The 21,835-nt window shown below is 42.3% G+C and overlaps 1 protein-coding gene across 11 annotated transcripts in view; it reads left to right on the top strand.

Annotated features, from left to right (window-relative positions):
- VPS13B (vacuolar protein sorting 13 homolog B) overlaps positions 1–21,835 on the top strand; it is a 922,277-nt gene that overhangs the window by 538,426 nt on the left and 362,016 nt on the right. For 10 of the 11 annotated variants that reach the window (XM_073330465.2, XM_073330462.2, XM_073330464.2 and 7 more), the window contains exons 24-25: positions 1,094–1,314; positions 17,615–17,821. In XM_073330465.2, the coding sequence (XP_073186566.2) occupies positions 1,094–1,314; positions 17,615–17,821 (428 nt within the window). Of the gene's footprint in view, positions 1–1,093; positions 1,315–1,998; positions 2,399–17,614; positions 17,822–21,835 lie in introns of those variants that run through there. The other variant, XM_073330472.1, reaches the window with a different exon arrangement.

The following is a 21,835-nucleotide window of genomic DNA, read 5'->3' as shown; positions in this document are numbered from 1 at the left end:
GTAGGCCACTGGTCCAGTATTAAATCCAGCAGTCCTGCTTTTCTAGGGTTTCACCCCCATCTGGTACTCAGACAAAACTGATTGTTTTGGTTTTGTCCAGCATTGCATAGGGGATGCCATTTTGAAGAGCATACTGCTCTGCCCCCACCAGCATGACCTCGCATGCAACTTGATGCCAGTGGGGCCGTGTGGTGAACTTTTCAAAATGGCACCTGTATGTGGTAGGAAATTGCACACATCGTGCATCCGAGTTCACCCTGGCAGGGGAGGGGTTATGCTGGCAAGAGCAGGTGCATACCATTCCTGAAAGTACAGGAATGTCCAGTATTCTGGGAATACATGAGTGGCCACCCTAATGCAAAATAAGAAACACTTGTACACCATCCCCTGCCTGAGTTTTCCTCACCACTTGTGAGTGTTCTTTGGGATTTGGTCAGTGTCCTTTAGGGTCCAAGGTCTCTTTTTCTGGATCTCAGTCCTCCAACTCACAATCTTAAATTTGCAAAATGATAATCTTCCATCAGGACTCCTATTCACAGTAGTAGCTATATGAAAAACTTCATAGACTGTAGAGTGTGTGTGTGACTAAAGTCTAATTTTGCTACTGATAAACTGAAGTCACTGGTCCTGCTCACAGAGCTGGATATTTTTCAACGCGAGTGAGGTGACTGGTCTCTTAATTAAGGAAACCTCTTTGATACAAGGCAATACAAGACATTTACAGCAGACATATGCTCACTTAGTTTTAATGTATTGAGGTGGATTTTTAAAAACACGGTGCTGAAAAATCAAGTAAATCAACAAGGTATTGTCCTTTAACATTGTTCTGCCGGATTTATTTGCAGTGTGAAATGAAAAATCAAATCAGATTTTCTTTTTTTATCTCCAGACTCCGTATCAAAGGGTATTTTATTAGGATTTGGGACCTGGTCCAAGTGCCCATTGAAGACTTCTATTAATTGCAGTGCGTTTTGGATCAGGCCCATTCTGAATTTCATTTATTACTTACTATTTGAATAATGTTGAGAAAAAATCATCACTTAACATTTAGAGGCATGCAGTTATAAAACTATTTTTTCTCTTTAATCACCAGGTGATGCCTTCCCTTGGACAATCAGTCTGCATCATTTCAGTGTGTATACTCTTCTTGGACAACAAATGACACTTAATTTAGTGGAACCCATGGGCTGTACTTCTACTCTAGCTGTCACTTCACAAAAACTACTGGCCTCAGGGCCAGAATCCAGACACTCGTTTGTTGTTTGCCTCCATGTCGACCTTGAGTCACTTGAAATAAAATGCTCCAACCCCCAGGTTGGTATATTTAATTGATTTATGAAAGGAAATTAAAAATAACTTGAATTAAGTACAATTGTTCTGCATTTTGTTGAGGAGGTTCTCTTTTATTAAACATCTTAATTTTTTTTTAAATTGGGCCATCAAGATCAGGGTACTTAGAGTAGATTTGCTTTGAAGCTCTCTCAAGTTTTGTAATTTAAACTCTTCTCAAAATGTAATAGCTACAGCATAAATGCATCTTTTGGCTGATGGAATGAAATCAGTTGCAGATGTACTATTGTTAAATGCTGAAGCACTGTTCAACTGTCTTGAATAAATTTGTTGAAATGGTCTAATGATCAAATTGATCAAATTCTCCCACAGTCTCTCATTCAGCATGGAATGTTTTCAAACAAGCTTTGATATCCTTTATTAAAGGGGAAAACTGAAAGGGAATTGTTTAAAAGAATGCAGATTTTCACCATAAATGTATTCTTTAAAAGGTAGGTATGTTACATGTACTACTGAAAACTGCATTTTAATTGAGTTAGATACAAGTTACTCTACAGCAGCCTGAAGTCACTCCAAATAGGAGAGATTTTCTATGCAAATTTTCAATGCACTGAACTGTGTTTAATAATGTTTTTGTTGTCAGTTGTATCATCTTAATTCTAGTTCTGATGAAGTTGTCACCTCTTGTTATTGATGATTATAATTCAGGCACCGTCAATGTGAGTGGTACTGCACAAGACACTGCATTCCGACAATTTCTTCTTCAAAAAGCTAGCTATCAATGAGACAAGACAGATAAAAGAGACACAGTGGGTAGCCCAGTGAAGAAGATTCTTGAAGGATTTTTCAACTATTAGTGCTTAATAAAATAAAAGTATGTCATAAGAATGGCCGTACTGGGTCAAACCAGTGGTCCATCTAGCCCAGTGTCCTGACTTCTGCCAGCGCCAGATGCTTCAAAAGGAATGAACAGAACAGGGCAATTATCAGGTGATCCATCCCTTGTTGTCCATTCCCAGCAGTTAGAGGTTTAGGCTTATCCAGAGCATGTGGTTGTATCCCCGACCATCTTGGCTAGTAGCTAGTATCCTCCATGAACTTATCTAATTCCTTTTTGAACCCAGTTATACTTTTGGCCTTCACAACATTCCCTGGCAATGAATTCCACAAGTTGACTGTGCATGGTGTAAAGAAGTACTTCCTTTTTTATGTTTTAAACCTGCCACATATCAATTTCATTGGGTGACCCTTGTTCTTGTGTTATGTGAAGGGGTAAATCACACTTCCTTATTCACTTTCTCCATGCCATTCATGATTTTATAGACCTCTATCATTTCCACACTTAGTCATCTGTTTTCTAAGCTGAACAGTCCCAGTCTTGTTTACCCCTCCTCACATGGAAGCTGTTCCACACATTTAATTGTTTTTGCTACTCTTCCTTCTAACTTGTCCATTTCTAATATATAATTTTGAGACTAGAACTCGACACACATTCAAGGTGTGGGTGTACCATGGATTTACATAGTGGCATTATGATATTTAATGTCTTATTATTTATCCCTTTCTAAAGGTTCCTAACGTACTCTTAGCATTTTTGACTGCTGCTCCCCATTGAGAGGATGTTTTCAGAGAACTATCCACCATGACTCCAAGATATTTTTCTTCAGTGGTAACTGCTAATTTAGATCCCATCATTTTGTATGTATAGTTGGGATTATGTTTTCCAATATGCAATACTTTGTATTTATCATCACTGAATTTTCATGTATCGTTTTGTTGCCCAGTCACCCAGTTTTGTGCTATTCCTTTATAACTCTTAGCAGTCTGCTTTGGAATTAACTATCTTGAGTAATTTTGTATCACCTGCATACTTCCCCACCTTGCTATTTACCCCTCTTTCCACCAATTTTACTCCGTTGTTTAACCATTTTCAGTCCTCTTACTATTTCTTTTAATTTGGGGTATACATTTAATTTGAGCCTCAATTATGGAGCTTTTAAAAAGTTTCTGTGCAGCTTGCAGGCATTTTACTTTTGTGACTGTTGTTTTTTATTCCATTTAACTAGCTTCCTAATGTTTGTGTAGTTCGGCTTTCTGAAATTAAATGCTCCGGTGGGAGGCTTCTTTTGTATTTCCGCTCCCCCCCACAAGGATGTTAAATTTATTTATATTATGGTTGCTGTTACTGAGCTGTTCAGCTATATTCACCTCTTGGACCAGATCCTGTGCTCTACTTAGAACTAAAAGAAGAATTGTCTCCCCTCTTGTTGGTTCCAGGACTAGCTGATCCAAAAAGCAATCATTAATGGTGTTGACAAACTTTATCTCTGCATCCCTTCCTGAGGAGACATACTTAGTCAATGTGGGGATAGTTGAAATCCCTCATTATTATTGGGTTTTTTATTTTGAAAGCCTCTCTAATCTCTCTGAGCATTTCAAAATCACCATCACCATCCTGGTCAGGTGGTTGGTAGTGTATTCTTAATGCTATACTCTTATTATTCAAGCATGAAATTTCTGTCTCTAGGGAATCTATGATACAGCTGGCTTCATTTAAGATTTTACTATATTTGACTTTTTCTTTCACATATAGTGCTACTCCTCCACCTGCAAAACCTACTTTGTCATTCCTATACATTTTATACCCTGGCATTGCCATGTCCCATTGATTGCCATCATTCCACCAAGTTTCTGTGTTGCTTGTTGTGTCAATATCCTCATTTGATAGCAGGCACTCAAGTTCACCCATCTTAAAGGGTATGTCTATACTACGAAATTAGGTTGAATTTATAGAAGTCAATTTTTTAGGAAGTTATTTTATACAGTCGATTGTGTGTGTCTCCACTTAACACATTAAGTCGGTGGAGTGCGTCCACAGTACCGTGGCTAGCATCTACTTTTGGAGTGTTGCACTGTGGGTAGCTATCCCACAGTTCCCGCAGTCTCCGCCGCACATTGGAATTCTGGGTTAAGCTCCCAGTGCCCGATGGAGCAAAAACATTGTCGCGGGTGGTTTTGGGTACATGTCGTCAGTCGTGCCTCCCTCCGTGAAAGCAATGGCAGATAATCGTTTTGCGCCTTTTTTCCGTGCGGATGCAATGCTACTTTCAGCAGACGGTGCAGTAGGACTGCTAACTGTCATCATCGAACCACCGCTTCTGCTGCAACGCTGCTCTGCTGCTCTTGTCTCGATAGCGAATTTCTCCATGTTGGCTGTCATGGGCTCCCACTTCTGCTGCAACTCTGCTCTCCTGAATCCACCTTGCAGTCATCAGCCACCGCTTCCACTGCAACTCTGCTTTCCTGCTCTCCTACAGACGCCATACCATGGCAAGCGTGCAGCCCGCTCAGCTCAGCTCACTGACACCAGCGCTGTTGTGTCCTGGTGTTGCTGGCAGCGGACGGTGCAGTAGGCCTGCTAACCATCGTCATCTACTGCTTCCGCTGCAACTCTGCTTTCCTGCAGACGCCATACCACGGCAAGCATGGAGCCCACTCAGATCACCGTGGCAGTTATGAGCATTGTAAACACCTCGCGCATTATCCTGCAGTACATTCAGAACCAGAACTTGCAAAACCAGGCGAGGAAGCGACGGCAGCGTGGTGACGAGATTGATGAGGGCATGGACACGGACTTCTCTCAAAGTACGGGTCCCGGCAATTTGGACATCCTGGTGGCAATGGGACAGGCTTATGCTGTGGAACGCCAATTCTGAGCCCAGGAAACAAGCACAGAGTGGTGGCACTGCATAGTGTTGCAGGTCTGGGATGATTGCCAGTGACTGCGAAACTTTCACATGCGTAAGGGCACTTCCATGGAACTTTGTGACTTGCTTTCCCCTGCCCTGAAGCGCAAGGATACCAAGATGAGAGCAGCCCTCACAGTTCACAAGTGAATGGCGATAGCCCTCTGGAAGCTTGCAAGGCCAGACAGCTACTGGTCAGTCGGGAATCGATTTGGAGTGGGCAAATTTACTGTGGGGGCTGCTGTGATCCAAGTAGCCAATGCAATCACTGAGCTGCTGCTACTATCAAAGGTAGTGACTCTGGGAAATGTGCAGGTCATAGTGGATGGCTTTGCTTCAATGGGGTTCCCTAACTGTGGTGGGGCGATAGACGGAACGCATATCCCTATCTTGGGACCAGACCACCTTGGCAGCAGCCAGTACATAAACTGCAAGGGGTACTTTTCAATGGTGCTGCAAGAACTGGCGGATCACAAGGGACGTTTCATCAATGTCAACGTGGGATGGCCGGGAAAGGTACATGATGCTCACATCTTCAGGAACTCTGGTCTGTTTGAACAGCTGCAGGAAGGGACTTACTTTCCAGACCAGAAAATAACCATTGGGGATGTTGAAATGCCTATAGTTATCCTTGGGGACCGAGCCTACCCCTTAATGCCATGGCTCATGAAGCCATACACAGGGGCCCTGGACAGTCGTAAGGAGCTGTTCAACTATAGGCTGAGCAAGTGCAGAATGGTGGTAGAATGTGCATTTTGATGTTTAAAAGCATGCTGGTGCAGTTTACTGACTCGGTTAGACCTCAGCGAAACCAATATTCCCATTGTTATTGCTGCTTGCTTTGTGCTCCACAATCGCTGTGAGAGTAAGCGGGAGATATTTATGGCAAGGTGGGAGGTTGAGGCAAATCTTCTGGCTGCTGATTACGTGCAGCCAGACACCGGGGCGGTTAGAAGAGCACAGCAGGAAGTGCTGCGCGTCAGAGAAGCTTTGAAAACCAGTTTAATGACTGGCCAGGCTACGGTGTGAGAGTTCAGTTTGTTTCTCCTTGATGAAAACCCTCCCCCTTGGTTCACTCTACTTCCCTGTAAGCCAACCACCCTCCCACCCTTCGATCACTGCTTGCAGAGGCAATAAAGTCATTGTTTCAAATTCATGCATTCTTTATTAATTCGTCACATAAATAGGGGGATAACTGCTAAGGTAGCCCAGGAGGGGAAGAGGGAAGGACAAGGCCACACTGCACTTCAAAACTTATTGAATGCCAGCCTTCTGTTGCTTGGGCAGTCCTCTGGGGTGGAGTGGTTGGGTGCCAGGAGGGCCCCCCCACTGCATTCTTGGGCAGCTGGGTGAGGAGGAGATGGAACTTGGGGAGGAGGGAAGGCAGTTACACAGCGGCTGCAGCGGCGGTCTGTGCTCATGCTGCCTTTCCTGCAGCTCAACCATATGCCGAAACATATCAGTTTGATCCTCCAGTAGCCTCAGCATTGCCTCCTGCCTCCTCTCATCACGCTGCTACCACCTATCATCTTGCTCTAACCACCTCTCCCCACGTTCATTTTCTGCTTTCCTGGACTCTGCAATTGTCTGCCTCCATGCATTCTGCTGAGCTCTTTCAGTGCGGGAGAACTGCATGAACTCAGAGAACATTTCATCATGAGTGTGGTTTTTTTTGCCTTCTTATCTGCTCTGGCCTCTGGGACGGAGATGATAGGGGGAGCGCTGAAACATTTGCAGCTGCGGGAGGAAAAAAAGAGAGAGTAGTATTTTAAAAGACACATTTTAGAGAACAATGGGTAGACTCTTTCACGATGAATGGTTTCAAACAGCAGTGCCCTCCTTTCTCATACCAAGCACCCATTGGGTTGGCCATTTAAAAGTAGGGGCTGCGGTTTTCGGGTTAACGTGCAGCACAAACCCAACTAAACCACACCCCCTGCACCCAGTTCTCTGGGATGATCGCTTCACCCTTCCTCCCATCGCATGACTAGTATCAGGGAAGATCCCTGCCAGCCAAACGCAAACAGCTCAGCGTGAATGCCCCCCCACCGCATGTCTAAAAGCGGGGATGATTTCTTTTCAGCCACAGGCAAATAGCCCATCAGGAACGGCCACCTCTGAATGTCCTGTTAATAAAATTCCCCTATTTCAACCAGGTGACCATGAATAATATCACTCTCCTGAGGATAACACAGAGAGATAAAGAACGGATGTTGCTTGAATGCCCGCAAACACCAGGACCATGCAGCTCATCATAGAAGCCGCATGTCTGGGTTCTGACCAAGAGTGGCCGTTTGCCTGTTTGGTTTTTTGGCATCCTTGCCTGAACTCCTTAATTTTCATGCGGCACTGCTGCTGGTCCCTGTTATAGCCTCTGTCCTTCATTCCCTTGGAGATTTTTTTCAAATATTTTGGCATTTTGTCTTTGGAACGGAGTTCTGATAACATGGATACGTCTCCCCATACAGCGATCAGATCCAGTACCTCCCGTTCGGTCCATGCTGGAGCTCTTTTGTGATTCTGGGACTGCATGGTCACTCTGCTGATGAGCTCTGCATGGTCACGCCACGCTGGCCAAACAGGAAATGAAATTCAAAAGTTCCTGGTGCTTTACCTGGCTAGTGCATCTAAGTTGAAAGTGCTGTCCAGAGCAGTCACAATGGAACACTCTGGTATAGCTCCCAGAGGCCAATACCCATCAAATTGTGTCCACACTACCCCAAATTCGACCTGGTGATGTCAATTTCAGCGCTAATCCCCTCATGGGGGAGGAATACCGAAATCAATTTTAAGAGCCCTTTAAATTGACAAAAATGGCTTCGTCATGTGGACAGGTGCAGGGTTAAATCGATCTAACGCTGCTAAATTCGACCTAAACTCGTAGTGTAGACCAGGGCTTAGTATTTAGACTTCTTTCATTTGTATGCATACACTTATGAAATTTGTCAATATTTACTTGTCTGCCTTCATGTGATGTAATTGAATGGGACTCTTTTTCGTTGCACTGTTTCTCTTCAGCTCCTAGCTGTACTTTATCTACTTCTATCCTCTCCTCTTCACTAGGATATAGAGAAACCCCGTTAATAGTTCATTAGTAGATCTTCCCCTAAGGATTGCCTCTGACCAAACCATATGCTCCTCTGCACCTGTCAGCTTTCTCCAGCCCATAGTTTAAAAACTTCTCTACAATCCTTTTCAATTTTACATGCCAGCAGTCTTGGTTTAGGTGGAGCCCATCATTCCAGCATAGGCTCCTCTTTTCCTAAAAGGATCCCCAGTTCCTAATAAACCTAAAACGCTCCTCCCGACACCATTGTATCATCCATCCATTGAGACCCTGCAGTTCTAGCTGGCCCTGTGTGTGGAATCGCAAGCATTTCAGAGAATGCTACCATGGAGGTCTCGGACATCAATCTATTACCTCACAGCTTAAATTTGGCCTCCAGTACCTCTCCTCCAATTTTCCCTATGTTGTTGGTACCTGTCTGTTCCACAACCATTGGCTCCTACCCAGCACTGCACATGTCTGTTCAGATATCTTCGAAGATCCGCAATCTTTGCATCTGGTTGGCAATTCATCATGCGATTCTCCCAATCATCACAAACCAGTTATCTGTATTTCTAATAAATCCTCCATTACTATTAACATTCTCTTCCTAACAACTGGGATTCCTTCCCCCCAGAGGGGTATCCTCAATGTGAGAGGATACCATCAAATCATCTGAAAGGAGGGTCTCAACTGTGGGATCGTTTCCCTCCACTCCAATTTGATGTTCTCCTTCCCTGAAACTTTCATCCTCCTTGACAGCACAGAGGCTGTCAGACTGGAGGTGGGGCCACTTTACTGTGTCCCGAAAAGTCTCATCTAGTGTACCTCTTTGTATCCCTTGGTTCCTCCAGTTCAGCCACTCTAGTCTCAAGAGCCCGTACTCGGCCTTTGAGGGCCATGAGTTGCTTGTGCCTAATGCACGCATAAGCTACCTCCCCACAAGGCAGGTAATTTTACATGCTGCATTCATTGCAATAAACTAGATAGCCTCCTCTCTACTACTGGACTTCTGCCTGCATTCTTTTTACTCCTGCAGATTTTTTTGCTTTTTTGTTTTGCCAAAGGTGGTTCTTCAAGTGGGTGCCTCTGTGTGTGTTCCATTCATGGAGTGCATGTGCCCCATGCACCTGAGACTGGAAAATGTTTTGTTTACAATGTGCATTGCTTTGCAAATGCACCCTACTGTCCATACTCCCAGTCAAGAGTATAAGGCATGGTGGGAACTGACCACCTCTCCTGTTCCTTTCTTCCACCTGCGGTCTGAGGTGGAACTTCTCTAGTGTCTGTAGCTTTACTTGGTGTTCTTTGTTTTATTAGTTTTAAATAGTTGCAAATAGAACTTTGTTAGCTTAGTTTTAGTTTTAGCTAAGCCTCTTACAGAGCTTCGTGGGTGACCTCCATCTCTGGGTACTGGGTACCTAGCATGCCCACAGCCCCAGGTTTCAAGAACTGGGTCCTTTGTCTTTGGACCCTCATGGCCAGTTACAGCCCTGACATATATGTCTGTTGCCTCAGAAAACCACATATTCCCTCCAACTGTAGCATCTGTGAGACTTTCAGTAGCCAAACTCATCAATCCTGTGAGTTCAGACTTCAAATATTCCTGATGGATTGCTTGATGAGACAAGAGTCCAACCCCAGCCTGTGCCCTTTTGAACACGGTTGTCTCCGGCTCCAGGACCCCTGTAAGCAGAGTTAAGAACTCTAACAGAAAATGGGAAACACGAAGAGGATAAGAATGAACACCTCCACAACAACATATGTGAGAAACCCACTTCTAAATCCTCAAAGAAAAGGACTTTTTCCCTGACCCACTCAGTCAAGTAAGGCTATGCATTCCAGTACGGGTGTGTCAGGAGTTGAGTACTCATCCCTCAGCACTGAAAACCAAAAAGGTTCAGAGGCTGCTATCTACTGAAGTAGCAGTACTGGGACTGTCCTTGGTACTAGTGAGGGAAAGAAGTAATTGGATGCCTCCAGCACTGATGGTACCGATCGACCTGGAGAAGGAATCGCTGGTACTGAGAACCACTGCCTTACCAAAACTAGGATCCTGCGAGGTTGGGAGAGTATATGAGGCTTGCAGACAGTTCCTGCCACTTATCTAGAACCACCTCACAGGGTCCTAGAGTTTAGGATCCAGCCTGAGCCTGGAAGTCTACACTGCAGGTTTTTAATTGCAGTGCAGACATAACCTGAGAGAGTTCATGAAGGTATTATCAGGAGAGTTTCTGCACCTGTGTCATGAGGACATATTAGTGTTCCCTTACCAGGACAACTGGTTGCTCACAGGGAAGTCATGCTAGGAAGTTCAGGTAGCAACTCTATCCTTACTTGGCCTTTTACAATAATTAGGACCCTGAGTAAGTGCAGAAAAATCCACTATAACCCCATACAGACTATAGACTCTATTGGAACAACTCTGCACTCAGATACTGCCAGGACATACCTATTTCATGACTGGTTCCAGGCTATGATGATGCTCATCATATCAATGCTGCGGGAGCCCCCAAACAATAGTGAGATCCTATCTCACCCTCCTAAGCCACATTTTTTCATGTACATATGAGAGACCTTGTGGGAAACTTTATCTTCAATGTCTTCAGGCTTGGTTACAGATAGCCTCTGTCCCAGACAGACACAGTCTAAACAAGTTGATTTTGCTCCCCAACAGGATACTAGCCTCACTCACCTACTGGAAAAATATGGAGACAATATATGTAGGGATTCTGTTCATCTCTCCTCCACCCACCAAAAGTTGATTACAGATGCCTCTCTGTTAGGTTGGGGGAGCCCACCTAGATGAGCACATATCCCAAGGTACTCTGTGACCAAATGCTATACAGCAAAATGAAAGAAATTTTCCACATGGTGTCAGCATCATCAGTGATCCCCAGAGGGTTTGGGGAGATCCCAACTATGTTGGACTATTTCCTTTCTCTGAAAATGTTTGGATTGTTGTTCAGCTTCTTTCGGTACACTTAGAAGCTATTACTGCCTTTGAACCCCGGTGAACAACTATGGAATCGTCACCCATCTGGTCTCCATATAGTTATTTAAAGGCCTTTTCAGAGCCATTTCTCCAGTACTGAAACCAGCCCCAGTATGGGATGGCAATCTAGTTCTATTTGCATTAACAAATCCCCCTTTTGAATCTTTGTCCTCATATATGCTTTCAGTCATCTATCCATGAAAATTGCCTTTCTTGTCACAATTATCTCAACGAGGAGAGTGGAAGAACTGGGAGCCCTTATGACAGACCCTCTATATACAGTCTTCTATAAGGATAACGTTTTCCTTACGATTACATCCCAAGTTTGTTCCAAAGGTGAGCTCAGAGTTCCACCTAAACCATGTCATCCTCTTTACCTGTCTTATACCCAAAGCCACATGTCAGAAAGAAAACCATGAAGCTCCACACTTTGGATGTCCGATGAGCCTGAGCTTCCTACCTAGAGAGAACAACGTTCATCAGGAAATCCCCTAAAATATTTGTCTCCTTGGCTGAATGTATGGGAGGAGAAGCTGTCTCCTCATGGAGACTTTCTACATGGATTTTGGGCTACATCTTGCTTTGCTATAAATAGACTGCAATCCTCCCCCACATGATGGGACGGTACATTTCACTAGGGTTCAGGCAGCCTCTGTAGCTTTCCTACAACATGTCCCTGTTCTCAAGATATGTAGGGCAGCAATGTTAGCTTTGTGAGACATTATGCCTTGGTGCCAGCTTCAACAGCAGGGGCCCCCTTTGGCAAAGTATTTCTTCAGTCGGAGGGTACAGCCAAGTTGCTTGCACCCTCCTTCTTAGTGAATACTGCTTTTGAGTCATCTTGAGTGAAATACATGTAGCAACCACGACTTGAGAAAGAAAGAAAGAATGATTACTACCTTGTACAGTAACTGGAGTTCTTCGGGATGTGTGGTCCCTATGGGTGTGTCTATGCTGCAGCTGGGGTGAACCTCCCAGTCAGGGGAGACATTAGTGGGGCTTGTGCTAGTTCACTAAAAATAGGTGTGTGGATGTTGCTGTACCATCAGAGGCTCAGGCTCGCTGTCTGAGCTCAAGCCCAGCCTACCCCCTAGATCCAATCTTGGGTAGCTAGCCTGAGCCTCTATCAGTGATGCAATGTCCACACTGCTATTTTTAGCGTACTAGGTTAAACCCCACTAGCATGAGTCTGTTTACTCAAGATGGGAGGCTTGCTCCGAACCGCAGTGTCAACATACCTTATGTGTATTCCACCATCACCTCTCCTTCCCTTGAGCTTTGGATCCTTATCCTTAGAATATTCCTGGTAGAAGAGGAACTGGAGAGTGGTTGTCTGCACTGCCCTTAAATCCTCAGCTTGGAGCACAAGGAGTAGGGACACTGCTAACAAAAATATTTTGGTCTCAGGCGCCACAGTTGCATATACACCTTGAGTGGAATACACACAGGGACCACTCATTATGAAGAACTCCAGTTACTGTATAAGGTAGGTACCCATTTTTTATAAGTCCCCATCTCATAAACACTTACTCTCATATATATAAAGATTTGCCGGATCAGGGCCTAAGTCTGGAAATGATAAAGTTGTGGTTGCTGGGGTAATCTGTACATTGTCACTTGTGCACATGCATAACAACGTGCGCTTTAATCAAATGCTCTTTTTTCCCCATTGCTTCATTTAGTGCACATATTGGATGATGGTCGGTGTGCAAGGCAAATGTTCTGAATTTATTTATTTATTTAATCCTCAATATGTGGTCCCCTACCCCATTCACTGCACATTCTCCAAGCCCACATTATAGACTCTGCCTCATTCACTACATGCCCTCCACTTTATGCAATGGATGAGACTAGGGTTCAAAGTGTGTAGGTTGGATGATGTGTGATGAAATTGGCAGGGGATCACACACTGAGCAATAAGGATAAAAATTAAACATTGAACAGCAACCATAATTGAACAAGGTCCATCCAGGCTGCACAATGAATATGATGCTGTAAAGGCATATTCAGAAAGAGGCAGAATAATGAAGTGCAGACAACTTTAATTTTGGCATTTCAAGACTTTTGAGAGCTTCACTTTGCAACCTTAACAATATTTTTACATATTTTTGTATGGAATAATATTGCACAATTTTACATCCTTTGGAGTCTGCCTTATTCCATATTCATCTTCATAATACTGACTTAAACAGTATTATACCCACTCACATGATGGTGATTGTGGCTCAGGCTTTCATGCTGCTCTGACCTTCAGACTGTAGACCTTATAGGTCATAAACTATTCACAAAAGCCACTGTAGTGTTAATTTCTTAATTTTGTTGCCATGCCATGCACTCAATATCCTAAAACAACTTTTTTTAAAGCAAATAATCTGGTCACTTCTAATTCCTTTTTCCTAAACTTTCAGAGGCTCTAATCCAGGGGTAAGCAAACTTTTTGGCCTGTGGGGCACATCTGGATATAAAAATTGTATGGCAGGCTATGAATGCTCACGAAATTGGTGGGAGGGGTTGCGGGCTCTGGGGTGGGGCTGGGGATGAAGGGTTTGGGGTGCAGGAGGGTGCTGGGGTAGGGGGGCTGGGGACAGGGGGGATTCAGGGGTGCAGGCTTCTGGCAGCACTTATCTCAAACAGCTCCCGGAAGCAGCGGCATGTCCCTCCTCCAGCTCCTATGTGGAGGTGCAACCAGGTGGCTCTGCGTGCTGTCCCATCTGCTGATGCCACCCCTGCAGCTCCCGGAAGCAGCGGCATGCCCCCCTATGACTCCAACACAGAGGCGCAGCACCGGCCAGGCGGCTCTGTGTGCTGCCCTGTCCGCAGGCACCGTCCTTGCAGTTCCCTTTGGCCACAGTTCCCGGCCAGTGGGAGCTGTGGGAAGTGATGCTTGGGGTGGGGGCAGAATGCGGAGAGAAACCTGGCTGCCCCATGTGTAGGAGCCGCGTGGCAAACTCCCAACCCCGCTCCCCAGCTGGAGCTCGAGGGCCGAATTAAAAGGCCTGATGGGCCGAATGCAGCCCACGGGCCGCAGTTTGCCCACCCCTGATCTAATCACTTATCTTGATTCCATTAGTGTGTTATTGTGTCAGTTTAAATAAATTAATCTGGTTTTGAGTCATAGGGTTGCAGAAAACAACTCAAAACGCAGCACTAGTGTCTGTAGCCCTGAAACCAAAATATTGTCAAAGTGATTGCTTTTCAAAATGGGTGAAAATATTTATTTTTATGCTGCATCTACACTTGGAGTTGGGGGTGTGATTCCCATGGAGTCCAGGCAGGTTTGTACTTGAGATGGCTAGCCCGTGCAACTGTTCACAGCTGCCTGTGCTACTGTGACTGTACTATTTTTAATGCATGAGCTCAATGAGAGCTAGCATAAGTATGTCTGCGTGAGCTAGGAATCACACCCCTAGCTCCAAGTGTAGACATAGCCTGGGTCTTAAACCTTTAGTTGCTAAGTTTTACTCCACAAGTAATACTTAAAGTGGAGTTAATCAGATCTTGAAAATAAATATGTATAATGGAAAATCTGATCATTAAATCCTGCTGTCATGGACAGTGCTTCTATAACCTATGATGTTATTCATTCACTTACTAATAATTTTAAATGCTATACAAAATGAAACCAAAAGGGACTAACAATTTATTTGTGTTTAGTGAAGGGCCTTGGGGGTTGCCCGCTTTCCCGGCTTTATTTAAGCAAAAGTCATAAACATCAGATTTTGAATTTTTTTTACCAGATGTTCAAGAATAGAAGATGGAAAATAAAATTACATAAACAGCATCTGATACCTATAAATTCACAGTAGGATAACCAAGAAACCTGATTCTTTAGAATGGCAGACTATATTTTGTCTGTGCATGGCAGCCTTAAATTATCATATACTTACTGAATTTGTTAGATTTCTAAGGACTAAGTGTTTTACTATTGAATTACTATGTATTGATTTGAGGCTAAATTCTGATATTCTTATTCCCTTGAAACCAATTGGAGTTTTCCATGAATAATGTCATCAGGGTTTGACTCTTACTTTTTTCATTTTGTTTTCAACTTTGTGCTAACAAATTATTCTAAAAACATGAAATACCTGCAATCTGTTGAATTTCCATATCATGCATAATTAATTAATTCTGAGTGGAGTTATGTGTTTTGATTTATTTTTGAGAAAGAAACGGATTAGCTCAACAACCGCTAGCAGTTACTCTTCGTTAATCATCAATTTGTTTCTAATTTTGAAGAGATTACTGAACCTAATGATAATTATATATCTACCTCAAAGTTTAAAAAGTGTTGCCAATACTAGGAACAAAAGGAGACTTCACACTGATGTTGGCCCTTCTTTAATTATTAACAATATGTGGGAATGGTCAAACAGTTCCCTTGCAAAAGTTGCCACCAGCAAGGTAAATAGAAATCACTTCCTTTTTAAGAAACAGAAGCCACTGAAATGTAATAAACTGTATTTCAAAATATCAGCAAATTAAAATGCAGCTTCACCATGCTCTCTACAGAGTTGGATTCTAATATAACTTTGGGGTTATGTCTCTTTTTTGCATGAAAGTTGAGTATTTTTTCTATTTTCATATATATATTCTTGAAAAATATTTTCCCTCACCTAACAGAACTGAGATTTTCTTTTTAATCTGAAAGACGTATTTCCTTCTGGTCCCTAATTTTAGCAATTTTGTTCATTGTGACCCAGTCTCTGACTGCTGACATAGATGTCACCTGCTGAGATAGTTTTATATACTTACACCAACCAGCTCCAGTTAATATAATATCCTCTTAATATGGGAAAGAATGCTTAGCCTTAGTGAAAGTTGAAACTCTGTTTCCAACTTCTCAGCTCTGGGACACTCTGGTAACAAATTTCTTCACTGGATTATTTGTGATGGTGGACATGCACATGGCAATGACACCCATCCCTTCACACTCTCTGCTTCTGCCTTTCTTATGAGCAATGGGGTACTGAAATTGTCAGAAATCCTGCTTTCGTAGGGCACCAGTTCTTTAAACTATCCACTATTCTCTTGAACAACCATTTTTTAAATTTTTGGGGGGCAGTTTCCAAGAATGTACTGTTTGGGCCTGTCTAAGTATCCCACTAAACTCCCAGAAATGATTAAACTATCACTCATGTTATCAGATCATTCATTTTTAAAATTGGAAAGTTTTGTTGTTTCTTTTGCTAGTGTAGAGTCAGCCCCAGTTAATAATAACAACTTAATCAGTCTGAAGTGTGTTATTTTCAATTATGTGGAAACAAGTATGAAAATCTGAATGTAATAGTTTTTAAATAAAACTGTTTAATGATTGTGGTTAGTTACAGTAATTAAAGTAATAATTAAATAAGTATCACAGAATATCAAGGATAAACTTTACGAAAATAAATTTCTGCTATAGATAGAAAAAATATCATTGTTTGATTATTACTCTTAATGTAGGGAGACATGAATGCAATTCATCTACTGTTAACAAAAAACTGTGTGTCAAAAAGTTATATGACCTGCTCATTGTAAGTCTTGAATCTTCAAAAGAAAAATCCAAATGAATTAAGAAGCTTTTTATAAAACTCTATCACTTCACCTCTTAAGAAGTAACTGTAGCTTAATCTTTGAGACTTCATCACACATTCACACGCAGAAAATCAAGTACTGTTTTATATCAAATATAGATTGACAACAATGTTTTCCTGCATCTGTTCTGCCCACATAAGAAGCCAGCTTCGTAGCCTGGATGTGTCCTGAGGCTGAAATTTCTTATAAATATAAGAATTTTTTATAATGGCAGCTGGGTATGGTATCCAGCTGTGGATCTGCTTATGTATTGTTTGCAGTATTCTCTGGACTTGTTTTATATAGTATATGGCAATATGTTGTCATACAAATGTCATGATTAATGCTTATTTACGAAAGCTTGTGTAAATATCTAAGAACTGAGTCAAACAATGTGCAAGTTAAACAGTATGTTTTCTGAATATTGGAATGACATATCCCAGGAGGCTATTGAGTTGGATAGTGGATGTTCTTTCTGCGTATATAGAACAGTTTCATGTGTAGCATGGAATCATCATTTTAGTATTGTTAAAAAGGAGTCTCTCTTACATTGTTTATACTTTATAACATTCATATTCCTTTTTTCTTGTGAGTTTGCCTTTTCATAAGAATCAACTAAAAGGGCAGTCAGTATCTCTCTGTGTGAGATAATCCAGAAGTTAGATTGATAGGGTTTTTTTATTGCTAAAACTTTTACTAATGAAAATTTTACAAGACCAGATTTATGACTTATATTTTTATGAACTATGTATTGTAGTTTGATTTTCTAGTATATGTTTAGACAAGCAGTGCTTTCAGAGTGAAACCACTATGTTGTAATTGTTGTTAATTCATTTTATAGCAGTATAGTCTCTTATTAGGATGTTATGCATTGTAAAAATTGAGCTCTGATATGTAGTTTAAATCTCGCTGGAGGATTTTGATGGTGTGATGGATTTTCCTACACCTAATTATGAAGAACTCCATCTATTTTTTCTTCTTTAGGTACAGCTTCTGTATGAACTGGCTGACATCATAAGCAAAGTCTGGAATAAGATTCAAAAGAGAGGTATGCTGTATCAATCTTCTGTTTACGCGGAATCCATGACAGGGCCTGCTCCTCCTACCTCTCCAATTAAAAGTAGTATTGGGACAGCTCCACCAGATACCAGCACATATAGCCCATCTGCTGACTTTGGAACCACTACAGAGGTAAGTGTTTCTGGAAAAAAAAATCCTATGAAGGACAATCTGCAAAGTGTGGCAAGTGACCAATTAAGAATCACAGAGATAAAATAAGAGTAACAGTATTCCTATATACTGTAGTTATGATTATAATCCTCTAAACATGTAATACTCTAAATTTGGGAAAACCAGGAGGAGGAAGGAAGGAAAATGGTTACAATATTGCTGCCATATTAATTATATAACAAGCTCACTGCCATTAGATGAATCTTGATTCTTTTAAACTATAAGTAGGCCTCTACCAAATTCACAGTCTCTTTTGGTTAGGATTTTAAAAATAGTAAATGTCACCATTTCAGATATTTAAATTTGAAATTTCACGGTGTTGTAATTGTAGGGGTCCTGATACAATAAGGAGTTGTTGGGGAGTCGCAAGGTTATTGTAGGGGGGGTTGTGGTACTGCTACTCCTACTTCTGTGCAGCTGCTGGCGGTGGCGCTGCCTTCAGAGCTGGGTAGTTGGAGAGTGGCGGCTGCTGGCAAGGAGCCCCACGCCGAAGGCAGAGCAGCAGCACAGAAGTAAGGATGGCCTGGTATGGTATTGCCATCTTTACTTCTGCACTGATGCCTGCAGAGCTGGGCCCTCAGTCAGCAGCCTCCCCTCTTTGGCCACCCAGCTCTGAAAGCAGCAGCACAGAAATAAAGGGTGGCATGGTATGGTATTGGCATGCTTACTTCTGTACTGCTGCTGGTGGGGCACTGTCTTCAGAGCTGGGTGCCCAGCCAACAGCCACCGCTCTTTGGCCACCCAGCTCTGAAGGCAGCGCAGAAGTAAGGGTTGCAATACCACAGCCCCCCCACCCACCCACCCAAATAACCTTGTGACCTGCCCCCCGCAACTACCTTAAGGGTCAGGACCCCGAATTTGAGAAACACTGGTCTCCCCCATGAAATCTGTAGAGGATACGATAAATGTACACAAAAGACTAGATTTCATGGGGGGAGACCTGATTTCATGGTCTGTGATGCGTTTTTCATGGCCGTGAATTTGGTAGGGCCCTAACTATAAGCGTAAGAAAATTATATTTAGGTGTTTTTTAAAACAGAATATGAAGGAGTTTTTCAGGTGCAGAATTATAAAGGTGATGGTGGGTGGCCAAGATGTTTTTGCTGAGGCTAGGGCCAGGTGAATTTTTGTCTTTAGTTTGCTGCCTGGTCTAAGTCTCTTGCACAGGTTGTACTGATAGCCATATTTGGGCATGGAGAAGAATTTTCTTCCCCACCATACTGGCTGAATCAAAGCAGGTTTTTCACCTTCATGGGTGAATCTGCTGAGTCTATTTTATGAATGTGATGCCTTTCAGACAGTTGTCACTGAGCTGGTATAATAATTCTCATGGCAAGTGAAGGCTATGCACTTGGAAAGTCATGGGAGTTGTGACTTTGCATCAATGTGGTTGTTAAGGTCAGCTGGTTATATAATTAGCTGACCTGCTATAAACCCAGCTCATGGGTATATTGATGGGTCAAAGAGATAGTGGTAAACATGGGATAAGGATAATCCTGTGCCGTGCTGCATGTATGAAGTACCTGGTTCTTTCCACAGACATGAGTATGCGAAGTACAGTTCTGGAGAGACAGTTTCCCATTTTTTCGATAAGCTTGGCTGTTCGTAGAGCAGGCCCTTATGACAAATTTGTGGGAACAGGGTTAGCCAGTTAGTTTGAATTCTGGAGTTCGGTTGAATAAAGTTGTGACCAAAATTGCTTTAACCCTATACAAATTGTCAGCGTGTTAATTTTAGGGTAGTTGGCGACTGGGAGGAATTGGAGGTGGTGACTGGCACTGCCCACTTTTTCACATCCATTTCACATAGAATCAGCGAGATTACTGTCATTAAAAGGATGGAGTTGGAATTCCTCTTGTTAATCTAGTTCCACTGCAATATTTGCCTTAGGTTACTGGAGTTGCCTGGGTTTCATTTTTATTGATACGTTAGTTTGTTATGTATGCTCTACCATGTAAAATGTAGACAGGGTACAAAAGTTAAGATGAACAATAACAGTGACAAAACATTATGGCTACAATGGCTACAATATCAGTTCATCAGCTACTGACATTAAATCCCTTGCTGTTAAAAACAATAACCCCACCGCCATTATAAATAACTATAATGTTTGCACCCTCTTTTCTTTATATTAACAGCAGTATGTAAGAATGTGGAATACTTGCTATACCCAGACAATTACGTGAAACTGATTTAGTAATTTTTAAAATCAATTTGTGGCTAAGGTGGTTGTGGTATGATGGATCCAAGTGAAGGTACTGTATCCTTTCCCCTTGAAAATTTTGTTGAATCATTTATTTCATTTCAGTTTTTTTCTCCTGCTCTCAAGAAAATGTCAAGCTCTAGCCAAACAAGATTTATGTCTTGACCTGAACCTAAGTGTAGCATGGTGAGTTAGCTAACAAAGGATGATACCAGAAAATGCAGTCAATAATTTTCCTTTCTGAGATTAAGCACATCATCTCAGTCAGCTATTCAGTACAGTACTTAGAGCCAGTATTTGTGCTCAGTGTTTGATTTCTCAGTTAAAAGCTTATTACAGCATCACTGAAGCATCAGGCAAACTACGCAGTTTCTGTCCTCCTTTCGAATGTGCATTGCATCATCACACAGAACGATGATTTTAATGCTTGTATTTCGATAAAGTTGCAGGTTGTGTGAAGTAAAAAGTTTTGCTTTTGCATACCTCTGAAATTCTAATTCTGAGAGATCATGAGGATATTATAGCTGTAAACTAAATCTAACCTGTGAATTACCAGCAAAGCAAAAGTATATCTATAGTATGTTAAAATAAATTTAAATGTATGTGTCAGAATGGCAGTGTATTACATTCAATCCTGTAATTTTAATCCTAGCTTACTGACAGTGATTCATAATAGAATACTTAATTTATACAGTACTTTCCAAACAAGGATCTCAAAGCACTTTACAAAAAAAAATATAATTGTGCTAGAGACTGTGCAGACACGTTGTTAAAGATAGGCCTTGCTGTAAGGAGTTTACCATCTAAACGTGCAATCAAAGGATGAGAGGGAAAAGAGAGGCACAGTCAGAAAAAATAACCTGTCTGGGACCATGCAGCATGTTACTGGCAGAGATGAGTATACAGTGCATATGCCCTAAATTCAAGTCCAGTTGCCTAAGCAATTGGGATTAGATTCTATTCCATGCACATGGGGCAACATGGAAGAAGGCTCAAAGACATGAATGGGACAAAATGAAAGGGCATTTAGGCTGGTGGCATTGTGGAATGAAGGGAGTGAGGGGGAAAATGGTAGAAGATGAAGCCTGAGATATAGGGTGAAGCTTTGTTGGGTAGGAACTTGAAGGATGAGAAGATTAAATTTGATAGAATTAGCAGGAGGAAGCCTGCAGAATGACTTAAACAGAGAACTAATGCTGTCTGATCAACAGACAAGGTAAAGCATATTGACTGCTACGTTTTTAGTGAATTAGGTGGGAACAACATAAGTATTAGGGAGGTCAGAGAGGAGGCAGCAGTCAAAGTTGGAGATAAGCATGTCCCCAAGTGTTTTCGCCACTGGAAAAGAAAGGAAAATTTAAAACATTGTACAGAAAGAAGCAATAAGATTTAGGGGTAGCCTATTTGTGTGACAGGAGGAGTCAGATTTTGCCCTAAAATAGACCAGGAGGCTGAGGGTGGTGCAGAGGACAGAGGCTTGTAGGAGCCAGTGCATTTGGAAAGTAAATGGTTGAACTATCTTGTGAGAATCCTGGTCCAGTGGCTTGCTCCCACAAGCCAAGATAGCATTCTAAAAATAAATTAGCCTTTAAGGACAGTTCAGTATGGTATGGAACCCTCCTGGAAGGGCTCTAACCTCAGCTCAAAGGGGGGTGGTAGGTAAAGGTAATAGGAAAGTATCTGCTTGCACACCCCCTCTCCCCCATCTCAACAACCAAACTGAAAAGTAAGCTTAAAGAGTCTGGCTGTGTGAGTAAGTATGGAGAATTCAT

Source organism: Lepidochelys kempii, chromosome 2, assembly GCF_965140285.1.
Source record: "Lepidochelys kempii isolate rLepKem1 chromosome 2, rLepKem1.hap1, whole genome shotgun sequence".
NCBI classification, from domain to species: domain Eukaryota; kingdom Metazoa; phylum Chordata; order Testudines; family Cheloniidae; genus Lepidochelys; species Lepidochelys kempii.
Note: the sequence above shows the minus strand (reverse complement) of the source record. Positions and strands in the feature narration are given on the sequence as shown.